Genomic DNA, 13,750 nt, shown 5'->3' with positions numbered 1-13,750 from the left:
GCGGAGCCTCCATGATTGGAAGATTTTTAAATCTATTGATGAAAGGTCGGGGCCAGACACAGTCAGGCTGGGGAGGAAAGAGCAAGATGATGCCCAAAATAGTCGGGCCGTGTTAGTCTCTGAAACAGAGACACACCGAACCCCTGCTGTGAGCCGCATCCGCACAGTGTGCACCCGGCCTGGATAGATGGGCATCTCATAGAGCACACTGATAAATAGCCGCACTCCCTCCCTTCTGGTTCTAAGAAAAGAATTGTGTCACTGAGCCCCCGTTCACAGTGAGTGACTTGTCATGCGATTTGACAGATCAAATCGCAAGACAAGTGGCATCCTAAATGCCAGTTATGGCCATGTTCAAATCGATGCGATGCCAACTTTGCACCAATAAGAAAAAGTAGCACATGCACTACTTTTGGTTATTTCCAGTACGACTTGAATAGACCTTTGTGCATGAAGCCGCACAGATGTGCGATTCAAAGCCGCAGTCTATGTGACCGGGCGCTTAGGGCGCTCTGCTAAGCTGGAGCTTAGAAGTGACCACTTTCCACCCATGCTGTACCTAGGGGCGACCACACGGGGGCTCTGGGCTCACTTCTTACTTATACTGTACAGAAAGTAACCTGACCACACAACTGGCAAAACGGAGGAGAGGCCCCCCAACAACCCCCCCTCCCCGGACCCAGAAGAGTTTTACACTTAGTTCCCCCCCTCTAGTAACACCCCCAGCCTGAAAGATCTCATGGAAACCAACCCTCACTTTGTGCTTCAAAGCCAACCAACCTTTTGTTTATTTCTGCGGAAATGCACAGAAAGGTCAAAGCGCGCCATTTACCCAAATCAGAAACCAAAGCTGCAAGGCCACATCAAACGCCACCCACACACCACAACTATATGGCCCAATCTACATTTATCTTACACGGTACAGACATCTACCATATGTACCATTTTATATTGTCTTGTCTGTAGGAGCCGGGGAGATTGTACAATATGAATCTCCATGGAAGTGGCTTCATCTCACAATCTATTGTTGGGCTACAATATAAAGGTGAAGGATTTATGAAAATATGCAGTCACTAGGAGGATCCTTTAAATTCTAAGGAGTGGCTAGGCCGGCCCCAGAGGAGCATGGGACGTACCATGAAGAACTGGCAGAGCGTAATGTGCGGGAAAATGTTATGTGCTTTGTTCTTGCCACAGAGCTGCTTCGACTGCTGCCAGAAGTCAGACAGCTTCTGCGCCAAGGGACCCATGGGCCGCAGGTACAGGACATACTCGCGGGGCAGGGGGTCGTCCAGAAAGGGGTCATCCACGTGAGAGAAGAGCCTGGAAAAAAAAAGAAAAATAGAAACATCTTGTCCTGAAGCTGCACTACATGTTAGGGATAAAATGTATATATTATGGGGACTTTTAGGCCTTGTCTGAAGGATATATTCATTGAATGAAAAAAAAAAAAATATATATATATATATACATACATACACATTTTTTATGAAATTTATATTCCACACATAATAAAAACTGCAGTCCTGTTTAAAATAAATTAAAAGAAGAAAAAATAAATATTATATATATATTATTTATTTGATTTGCTGTGTATTATATTTATTTTATCCACTTCAGTTGCAAGCAGCGCACCATTCGTTTTATATATATATATATATATATATATATATATATATATATATATATATATATATATATATGTATATATATATATATATATATATATATATATATATATATATATATATTCACACACATACACTGTTTATATAAAGCCATATTAGTTTATGATAATAATTCTTGAAAAATATCCATAAATAAGCATTATAAGTAGATAAAAAAAAGAAAAATGTTGTCCTGAAGCTGCACTACATGTTAGGGATAAAATGTATATATTATGGGGAATTTTAGGCCTTGTCTGAAGGATATATTCATTGTATGAAAAAAAAAGTATATATATATACATATATATATATATATATATATATATATATATATATATATATATATACACACACATATATATATATATATATATATATATATATATATATATATATATATATATATATATATATATATACACATTCACACACACAAACATACATATACACATACACACTTTTTTAATGAAATTTATATTCCCCACATACTAAAAACTGCAGTCATGTTTAAAATAAATTAAAACAAGAAAAAAAAATGATATATATTATTTATTTGACTTTCTGTGTATTATATTTATTTTATCCACTTTAGTTGCAAGCAGCGCACCATTCACTATATATATATATATCTATCTATATCTATCTATATATACACTGTATATATATATATATATACATACATATATATATATATATATATATATACACACACACACACACACACACATATACACTGTTTATATAAAGCCATATTAGTTAATGATAATAATTTTTGAAAAAAATCCATAATAAGTAGGAAAAAAAAAGAAAAACCAAAAATAGTAAACCAAACGGTTTACTATTTTCTTATTGTATAGAACTTGAAAATATTACTCACCAATCACAAGCTGCCTGAACACTTCTCCCACCGGTTGATGCTAGTGCTTTTTGCCTAAAAGCAAACAAACAAGAAAGCTATATTTTCTATATTTTCAATAAAAATAGACGTATAATTTATACACACACACACACACAAACACACCAAAAAGAGCTCTCTCTCTTTTCTCTATACATATTTATATATTTTTACGTGAATAACTTTATATAGAAAGCAAAAAAGAAATAGAAACACACATTCATTTTATTCGGCCCCCTTTGCCTTACATTAGTAGAAAAAAACCTTTTTCATGATTTTTTCAGTCAAATTTTTTTAAGAGAAATTTATAAAAAAATAAACACAATCTCACATGACTACAACTAAAAAAAAAAATTTAAAAAACACTTTAATTTTAGAACACTGGAAAAACATTCATCCTTAATAGCACTGGAAAAGGCTATCTGTGAATCTGGCTCACTAAATTAATAAAAAAAAAAAAAAAAAGTCAACAAGTTTAATGGAAAATGCAGTCATGTCAAAATATTTAATTTTTAAAAATGCATTAAAAAACTAAAATATTAATTACAATATGTGACCGGTTTTTAACAGAAAAAAAAACTTTTTTTGTTGTTGCAGTATTCAAGCCATCAAGCTTTCCTTTCCTCCTTGGTAATTCAGTTTTTGCGCTCTCAGTACCCGCTGGAATTACTCACAGACTTTTGACATACAAACGTGTGACTATCTCATTCCGCAGAAAGAAGTTGCTTCACAGCGACTGCTGTACATCTAGTTTCCACAGAAACATTTACTTTATTATCTCATACGTTAAGGCGATTTATTTTTAGGTATCTGAGGATTTAGAGGTTATCAGCAGTTAGTGGATAAATCGCATCACCGTTATAATTGCATTGCACACAACTGATGTGGTGTGACTCATAAGAGCTGAAAACGTTCGGCATACGTGACCAGAAAGTTATTACTGTACTTTACAAGTCCAGTCGTCAAATGTACAATTTAAATACCATATAAAAAACAAAAAGGTATGGCGAAAGAGCTAAAAATGCAGTTTAAATACATAATATCTAACCAGCCTATAAAATGTGTAATTCCGTTCAGCTAGTCTTGTGATTCCCACACTCCTGCCACAACACAAAGCTAAAGGGTAACACCACTTCTTTCTATCGCAGCCAATCAGCATACTATGTTACCTCCCACCTTCACCCAGCTTCGTAGAGTGTGAGTGGCCGTCGTGAACAGTTTCTCCCTGTATTTGCCCCTTCACTCTCCCCTCTTTGACCTGCAATTCTTAAATGCCTGTTCTTCTATCCCCCAGTTCCTGAAACATGTTAGGACAGTGATGGCCAACCTTGGCACCCCAGATGTTTTGGAACTACATTTCCCATGATGCTCCACTACACTGCAGAGTGCATGAGCATCATGGGAAATGTAGTTCCAAAACATCTGGGGTGCCAAGGTTCCCCATCAATGTGTTAGGATATCAACACTGTCCAGAACAACTGAGCTAGATGGGGTTCACAGGACTGACACTCCCACTATCAACCTGATTTCTAGGAAGGTACTTTAACCGCTTCCCAACCACCCCACGCAGATATTTTGCTGCAGGGCGGCCGCTCTGAGCTGGATCACGTATCGGATTCATTACAGCACAAGCTGATGAGCGGGTCCCGGCCAATGATTGATCGCCAGGACCCAATGATCAGCTCAGTGATTCACGGAAGAGAGCTCTGTGTTGGTAAACAACACAGAGCTCTCTACACTGTCATGTGATCTTGCTGCTTTTTTCATTCCCTACAAAGCAGGGAAGAAAAACAACGAGAGCGCTTAGTACATATTACATTACTCAGTACATATTAGACACATTGCACATAGTTAGGCACACAGTTTACCCCTTGATCTGGATGGTAACTCTTTCTAGCCAGTTGCCAACCATCAGTATTTTTACTGGCAGCCAATAAAAAATGGGCATTTTTCTCCTGCCAGTAAATGGCAGTGACAGGAAAAGGTTACCAGTAAAAAAAATATGGCTGTGATGCTCGGCTTGGAACCAGAGCCGGATGAGACCATTCGAGTGCCTGTTACAGTGTCCTGTCCCTAAGCTAATTACTATATATATATATATATATATATAGAAAAAAATATATTGAAAATAAAATAAAAAATAGTTTTTTTTATGCTTTAATACCTACTTTCAATCTCATCGCTAATTGCATATTGTACTTGTTTGTAGCCTAAATACTGAAATTTGCACTTAAACTGTAATTTTGTAACTTTTGGAAATGCCAGTAAAAACGTAGGCTGTGCCAGTGAATTTTGGGTGTTGTGTCAGTAAATTTAAATCTGGTAGGTTGGTAACACTAGTGTCAGTCAGTATGTGTACTCCTCCCAGCCAGCGTCAGATTGCCCACCAAACTATAAGTCTCTGAATGGCGCCATTAACCACTTTACCACCGGAGGATTTTGCGATTCGGCACTGTGCGACTTTAACTGACAATTGCGCGGTCATGCAACGCCGTACCCAAACAAAATTCCTTTTTTTCCACAAACAGAGCTTTCTTTTGGTGGTATTTGATCACCTGTGCGATTTTTACTTTTTGCGCTATAAACAAAAGAAGAGCGACAATTTTGAAAAAAATAACAATATTTTTCACATTTTTTTATATGAAATTCCCCCCCAAAAAAATGTAAAAAATCAAAATTTTTTATCATTTTAGTCCAATTTGTTTTCTGCTACATATTTTTGGTAAAAAAAATCACAATAAGCGTATTTTGATTGGTTTGCGCAAAAGTTATTGCATTTACTAACTAAGGGAAAGATTTCTGTCGTTTTTGGTGTTTTTTTTTTTAACGAGTAATGGCGGCGATCTGCGATTTTTTTTAGCGGGACTGCGACATTGCGGCGGACAGATCCGCCGGCGCGCGCCGCCGAGTAGAGGGAGTGTCTGGCAACGTAGGTCTACGTCGCCACACGATAACGAACCACTGTGCCACAGTAGAGCTCTAGTGAGCAGCGGCAAAGTGGTTAAAGTATAAAAATAAATTAAAAATCCCGGTATATATACCATAGTTTGTAGATGCTATAACTTCCCTAAAAATCGATATACGCTTTTTGGGATTTTTTTTTTTTTATCAAAGATTTGTATGTGTTCAAAATTTATGAAGAAATTTGATTTTTTTTACTTTATTTTTATTGGATATGTTTTATAGCAGAAAGCAAAAAATATATATTTTTTTAAATTTTCTGTCTTTCTTGGTTTATAAAATAAAATACCCATATTTATTATTTACTTATTTGTGAGGGGAAAAAAAATGTTAGACATTTTTTTGTTTGTGTGCAACGTTGCATGACCAAGCATGGCCAGGACCTGCTGATCGGCTGTGTCCAAGCATAGCCCAGAGACCTATGATGACAATCAACACAGGGCTCTGTACAGAGGGAACAATCTCTTTGTTTCTTATCCCTGCAAAGCACCACCATTTACCACCATTAGTAGTATAAAAAAAATAAAAAAATTCCAGTATATATACCGTAGTTTGTAAACACTATATCTTTCACGCAAAACAATCAATATTGTTGTTGGGGAACAATATACTGTACATTTTTTAATTAAAAACATGTAGCAAAATACTTTTTGGCCAAAACTTATTAAGAATTTTTTTTTTTTTTTGGATATGTTTTTAAAAAATCTAGGTCTTTTTTTGTTTATATTGCAAAACTTAAAAAACCCCGTAGTGATCAAATAACACCAAAATAAAGCTCTATTTGTGTGAAAAACAATTATATAAATTTCCTTTGTGTAGAGTATTGCATGGCAGAGCAATTGCCAGTTAAAATAACGCAGTGCTAAATAGCAAAAATTGGCCTAGTCATGGACGGACGGGGGTAACATTTTCCGGAGGTCAAGTAGTTAACCTCTTGCCACCCTCATGATGATTGTGCGTGGCAGCAAAGAGGGTGGGCTTTAATGCCCACATGCACGTCTATGGACATCTGAGGTTTCTGTACTGTCAGCGCACTCACTGCGTGCTCCCAGTACAGTGACCGAGCTGTCATAGACAGCTCTTTGTCTGTAGCGATGATCAGGTGCTGGCAGGACTGGTTCTTGCTCATGTGAAAGCTGTGATAGCCAATCACAGTGATCATGTGACCGGGAAGTCAGTCCCACCAAAGCATAAAGACCCATTTAAGGCTGGGTTCACGTATATGCGAATTGGATGCGTTTTTAACCGCATCCAATTCACATAACATGTGAATGTGACCGGATCTCAATGGAGCCGGTTTACACATGTCCAGGGCTGCCGTGCGGTTTTAGAAAGGGTTTTTCAAATCAAAAAATCAAAAATTCACACCTGAACCAGTGAACAGAAATGCACCAGACCCCAGATTGGAAACCGCAGCAAGACACGTGTGAACCCCGCCTCAAGGGACGCCAGGGCTGGGTGGGAAGGGGTTAAAGGAGATCTCCACTGATGAAACATACGTTAGCCCAAATTGCAGGCCTTGAAAATGCTAACTGACTGGCGCAGAATAGGCATGCAACAAGTGGAAGAAGGAGGACATGAATTTTTGCGTGGGGAAGAGTTAGAACTTCTGAAAAGGTTTTTATTGCAGTCTGTGCCTCCCTGTCCAGATGACCACAGCTTCCTCCAATTTCCCATACAGTGTCACCAGGGACAGAAGTGAGAAAAGCTCAGCCTCCCTGGATCTTGGAAGAGCCTATAGTTGTGGATGCAGCCCATATTACCAAAAGTATTTGGACTGCCTTTCCTTTAAATGCACATTAACTTTAATGACATCCCAGTCTAAGCCCATAGGGTTCAATATTGAGTTGGTCCACCCATTGCAGCTATAACAGATTCAACTCTTCTGGGAAGGCTGTCCGCAAGGTTTAGGAGTGTGTCTATGGGAAAGTTTGACCATTCTTCCAGAAGCGCATTTGTGAGGTCAGCCACTGATGTTGGAGAAATTGTAACATGTGTCAACAGGGACATTGCTTGTGGCCCATTGGTCAGCTTCTATCCTCCACACACTAGGCGCCCAAGGAGCGCCTGGATATTCCTTGTGACTGATGTTGGAGAGAAGGCCTGGCTCGCAGTCTCTGCTCTAATTCCTCCCAATGGTGTTCTATCAGGTCTTGAGGTCAGGATTCTGTGCAGGCCAGTCATGTTCCTCCACCCCAAACTCGCTCATCCATGTCTTTATGGACCTTGCTTTGTGCACTGGTCCAAATAATTTGGTGGAGGGGGGGAATACGGTGTTGGGTTGATTTTTTAGGGCTGGGCTGGGCTTGGCCCCTTAGATCCAGTGGAGGGAAATCTTAAGGTGTCAGCATACCAAGACATTTTGGACAATTTCATGCTCTCAACTTTGTGGGAACAGTTTGGGGAGGGCCCCTTCCTGTTTCAACATGACTGCACACCAGTGCACAAAGCAAGGTCCATAAAGACATGGATGAGTGAGTTTGGGGTGGAGGAACTTGACTGGCCTGCACAGAGCCCTGACCTAAACCTGATAGAATACCTTTGGGATGAATTACAGTGGAGACTGCGAGCCAGGCCTTCTCGTCCACATCAGTGCCTGACCTCACAAATGCGCTTCTGGAAGAATGGTCAATCATTCCCATAGAGACACTCCTAAACCTTGTGGACGGCCTTCCCAGAAGAGTTGAAGCTGTCATAGCTGTAAAGGGTGGGCCAACTTAATATTGTACCCTACAGACTAAGACTGGGATGCCATTAAAGTTCATGTCTGTGTAAAGGCAGGCAGCCCATTATTTTTGGTAACATAGTGTATGTGTTCAGAACAAAAAACTAGCCATCACACTCAATGCATTTCAATCCAACAACGATCCAGCACCCCTGTCCAAGAGCAGTGTTGATTGCAAATTTGCACTAAACTGCTGGGAAATGATTTGTACCCTTCAGTGCAGCTCGCCATTATAAGAAGAAAGACCCCCAAGTATATGGGCAGGCTTGATGTGAGCTCGGGGGGGGTCTTTTATCCCGGCAGGGCCGTGTGTAGGTGAACGTGCGCGCTCAGCGGCTCCGTCACATCTCAGGGAAATAATTCAGGGGGAAAAGTAGGTCAGGCAGAACGGCTCGGCAAATTAGTTTGTGAAAAGGAAAATATTGAGACAGGAGCGCGGATGGCCTGCCGCCTGCCACAACCCCTCTACGTCTCCGTCCGTCGCCCTCATTTAGTCCTATGCGTAGCGGAATGTTTATTAAACAGGCCGACACCTGCCAGCCGCCAGTAATGAGCGAGATGAGCCAGAAAATGCAACCTGCCTTCTTCCGAATCGCCCGGAGAAATGGCCAGACGCTTCTACAAATCCAATCAGCGCCACGTTAAGTGGGGAGAAGGAAAATCGAATATTCTTGTTGTCCACTGTTTCCCCATCTGTTATGACTTCGCCGAAGGTTCCTTTTGTCAGCAGCGATGGCCGCAACTATATAAAATGAGGCCAGGTGGCGGTTTGCAAATATTTTTTGTATTTGCCCGAACATCCGCCAACAGATTTGGCCCTGTCATAGGTCAGACAATCATTGGCAGGCCTGCTTGCAGTCAAAAAATGAATTCACAGGGTCCAATCATTGCTATTTATTGGAAAGAATCAGTACTGGGATTCTCACACACAGCTTAGGCTAGTGCGCCCAAAAAAACGCATAGCAATGTCCTCCTGTACACCAATGGTAGCTAGCGCTATTGCTAGGGTCACCACCAGTGGTGGCTGGTGCATGATAATTTGGGGGGGTGGCAAATCCACCACCCACCCCCCAGCAGAATGGACAGATGGTCGGCAGGCAAATCAATTCTCCCCCCCAGCAGGACGGACGGATGGCCGGCAGGCAAATAATCCCCCCCCCAATCGGGAAGGACAGATGTCTGGCAGGCAAATACACCCCCCCCCCCCCCAGCAGGACAGACAGATGGCCGGCATTCCTACCTCCTCCGGCCATGCGTCTCCTCCCTCTTCCTGGCCAATGGCCAGTAAAAGCGCTTCTCTTTTCAGCCAATCAGGAAAGGGGTCTCGCGACCCGCTTCCTGATTGGCTGGGAGGAGAATCGGTGTGATAATAGGGAATATTCATTCGCTATTGTCATACAAATGGGTGGGCTCAGGACACAGTGCTCTGTACCCCGAGCCCACCCTTTTTTTGAATCCTATTAGAGCCTCTGGCTCTAATCAGGTGCTTAAAAAAAAAAAAAAAAAACCCATTGGAATCCATGCATCCGGTGCCCTGCATGTAGATTAGGGGGCCCGATGCATGGATGGGGGGGCGGCGCCCCTGCGCCCACAATGGACGGCCACCGCTGGTCACCACCTTTTCTACAAGCCAAACCCAAACACTTTAGCAGCCTGGGACACCTTTGGGTGCCCCAAGCAGAGAAGTAATGCGGTGCGCATAGTGTGCCGCAGTGAACAGTGGGTGTGGCCAAATTGCTCTTGCTGACATCAGCTCCCGACCCCCCGCCCCAGTGATGCAGAATCTGCCTCCAGACAGCCGCCCACAGCTCCTGGACAGCAACAGATTTGTGTGTGACTATCTCAGTTACTTGGGGGAGCCACAGCTGGTCTGAATAATGTGTCCGGGTTTCAGTCCACCTAAAACCACACATCATTAAAAACACAGACTGTCCGGGTGAATTGCCTTTGCTAAACATCAATGACCTTTCCACTGGTCAGAATAACTGTAGCTGCCAGGCAAGCCGTGAAGTGTATCTGAAACCATAAGGCTGCATTCACATGTCAGCGTTTGGATCGCGGGCAGAACCGCCGCGGTTCCGCCCGCGATCCGGAGATTATTGCAAATCGCGGGACGCCTAGCGTTGCCCGTTGATTACAAGAAGTACAAGAGCTTCTTTGGAGCGTATTGCGTCCCGCGATTTTGTTTGCGCGATGTTGCCGCGATTCGGCAGGCGGAAATCGCGGCAACATCGCTCGGCATTTGGGGGGCTATTGCAAATCAACGGGCAACGCTAGGCGTCCCGCGATTTGCAATAAATCTCCGGATCGCGGGCGGAACCGCGGCGGTTCTGCCCGCGATCCAAACGCTGACATGTGAACGGAGCCTAAGAGAAAAGTAGGCAACCCTGACAAGTTTTTGTTACTTAAAGCAGAACTTTACCCATAACAACTCCATAAAAAAAGAACGTTCTTTAGCAAGGAACGTACATTTCACATTAATAATTCTGCTGCAACATTTAGTGTGTGCTGTAAATTGCCCCCAGCATGGCTCCTGTTTCTTATTGCTGGAGGCTACCATTTTGCTAAAGCCAGAGCCCCTGAGCAGCAGTAAATATTAATGCTGTCAGCAGATCGGCCTCTAGTTGCTCTTAGTTTAGCCACAGTGCCCAAAAATAGAGAGCAACTGAGTATGTGCAGAGCAGGGTGAGACAGTGCATTACTGGATTTAAACCAGTAAAAGGACTTATTTTTAATGTTTTATAGCTATGCTTGCAAAAAGGGCCAGAATGAGATGATCGCTTAGGATTTAACTTCCTGAATAAAGTTCCACTATGAAGTTGGAGTTTAAAGTGGTTGTAAAGGCTGTAGGTTTTTTTTTTTTAACTTCATGCATTCTATGCATAAAGGTAAAGAAACCTTCTGAGTACTGCTCGGGTGCCCCCTGGATTCACGGCCAGGACCAGCTAATCGGCTGTGTCCAATCACAGCCCAGAGCTCTGTGTTGACAGTCAACACAGAGCTCAGTACATAGGAAACAATCTTTCTGTTTCTGATCCCTGTAAAGCAGGGATCAAAAACAAAGTGATCTTTAGAAAAATTCATGACATATTACACATTGTTAGGGACACATTTAACCCCTTGATTACTCTAGATGTTAACCCCTTCCCAGCTAGTGTCAGTGACAGTGTATATCATTAGCACTGATCACTGTAAGATGTCAGTGGCAGTCAGATCCCCCCCCCCCCCCCCCAGAGTTAGATTGGCTGCCACACTATCGCAGTCCTATTATAAGTTGTTGATTACTGCCATTAGTAGTTTAAAAAAAAATGACTATATATATATATATATATATATATATATATATATATACACCATCGTTTGTAGACACTATACATTTCACGCAAATCAATCAATATATACTTGTTGGGGTTTTTTTTTTTATCAAAGATATGTAGCAGAATGCATTTTGACCAAATTTTATGAAGATATTTTATTATTTATGTGATGTTTTGTAGCAGAAAGAAATAAAATATATATTTTTTTAATTCTCTACCTGTTTTTGTTTATATTGCAGAAAAAAAAAGAAGAAAAACCCAGTGGTGATCAAATACCACCAAAAGAAAACTTTATTTGCTTAAAAAAAGATGATGTAAATTTTGTTTGGGTACGGCGTTGCATGAGGCCTAAAATTTTTAATTTAATTTTTTTTAATTTAGATTTTTACATTTTTTGGGGGGGAATTTCATATAAAAAAATGTGAAAAATATTGTTATTTTTTCAAAATGTACGCTCTTTTTTTGTTTATAGCGCAAAAAATAAAAAATCGCACAGGTGATCAAATACCACCAAAAGAAAGCTCTGTTTGTGGGGAAAAAAAGGACATTAATTTAGTTTGGATACAGCATCGCACGACCGCGCAATTGTCCGTTAAAATCACGCAGTGCCAAATCGCAAAATAGGTCCTGTTCTTTGAGCAGCCAAATCCTCCGGGGCTTAAGTGGTTAAAGACTTGTACACACTATAGGTGCTGATTCACATACATGAGATAACAGACATCACATGTGATTCGGAGCGCACTGCTATGCAAATCACATGCGATGTCTGTGCGATGCAAATTCAGCCATACAGATCGTATGGATGAATTCGCATTGCATTCTGACCAGTGTTAATTTCATCGACTAAAACCGACTAAAACGTTTTTGTCGACTAAATTAACACAATTTTAGTGGACTAAAATACGACTAAAACTAAAACAATTCAGATGACTAAAATACAACTAAAACTAAAATGGCATTTTAGTCAAAAGACTATAACTAAAACTAAATCGAAAATTTGCTGCCAAAATTAACACTGGTGCATGCTCAAAGCTTAATACCATAAATAATAACATATTAGATTTTTCACTCCAGGACCAGCAGTAGTATATAATAAGTTTGGAAATTGTAGAGAAATGCTTAAATAATGCATTACAAATTACAATTGAACTACACACATTCGATTATAGATGACTAAAATTAGTTCTAGTCGACTAAAATGTAGGACGTTTTAGTCGACTAAAATGTAGGACGTTTTAGTCGACTAAAATGTACTGGAGTTTTAGTCGACTAAATACGACTAAAACTAAAACTCTTGCAGAAGACTAAAATGGGACTAAAACTAAAATGCCATTTTAGTCCTAAGACTAAGACTAAAACTAAATTGAAATTTGCTGCCAAAATTAACACTGATTCTGACACAACTCGCACAGGACCCTTTTTTGGTTCCACACCACAATCGGATCACATGGGTGTTCACAACTATGCGATCCAATATGCGGACTGATCTGGGGGTGTCATTAACTTTGTATTGACACCCCCAGTGATTCGCATGTGGCAGTGTGATCTGCCTGCGAATTGAATGCGATGGAGTGGATTCGCAGGGTTCCCGCATCGCATATATGTGAACTGGGACTAAGAAAATCGTGTGAGATTTTTTCTTCAAAGAACGTTCGTACGATTTTCATATAGCGTGTACACAACTTTCATCTTTTTCGTACGAAAATTCCTGAAGGGACAAACTCACAAACTCCAAAATGTTCCTTGTACGGGAAAACAACGAGCGATTTTTATTTTAACCATTTCTGGACTGGAAGGTTTTACATGTCACGCTTTGACAATGACACTTCAATTTCTTCAGTCTGGTGTGGTTTCTACAACCAGCATAGCATTCCAGACTTCATCAAGTTGCATCTGTCAGAGATCTTCCAGCAGGCTGGACCCTTCCACCCCTCCGGCAGGGAGTCATTGCACAGTCTTCAGCACATGATCGCCAGGCAGACAGCGAGCCCACCCAACATAGAAGATGCTTAGATGTGGTTACTCCCACTCACAGGGCGTCACTTCACAGCAACAGGAAGGAAAAAAATATTGAATTCTTTGCACACGTATGGGGCAGACCGAGAACTCACACTGAGCACTCACAGAAAGTGCCGGTGGTTATTATATGTGACAATGGTGTCATTTATTTGGCTATTTTAAAGAG

General features: G+C 40.9%; 1 protein-coding gene across 1 annotated transcript in view; it reads right to left on the bottom strand.

The window, feature by feature from the left end:
• Window positions 1–13,750, bottom strand: part of UBASH3B (ubiquitin associated and SH3 domain containing B) — a 169,364-nt gene that overhangs the window by 35,614 nt on the left and 120,000 nt on the right. The window contains exons 2-3 of the mRNA XM_082274417.1: window positions 2,545–2,598; window positions 1,137–1,323 (exon numbers count right to left, since the gene is read on the bottom strand). Coding sequence (XP_082130543.1) covers window positions 1,137–1,323; window positions 2,545–2,598 — 241 coding nt within the window. The remainder of the gene's footprint in view (window positions 1–1,136; window positions 1,324–2,544; window positions 2,599–13,750) is intronic.

This window comes from Pelophylax lessonae, assembly GCF_965119305.1.
Source record: "Pelophylax lessonae genome assembly, chromosome: 12".
NCBI lineage: Eukaryota > Metazoa > Chordata > Amphibia > Anura > Ranidae > Pelophylax > Pelophylax lessonae.
This window is presented reverse-complemented; position numbering and strand designations above follow the sequence as displayed.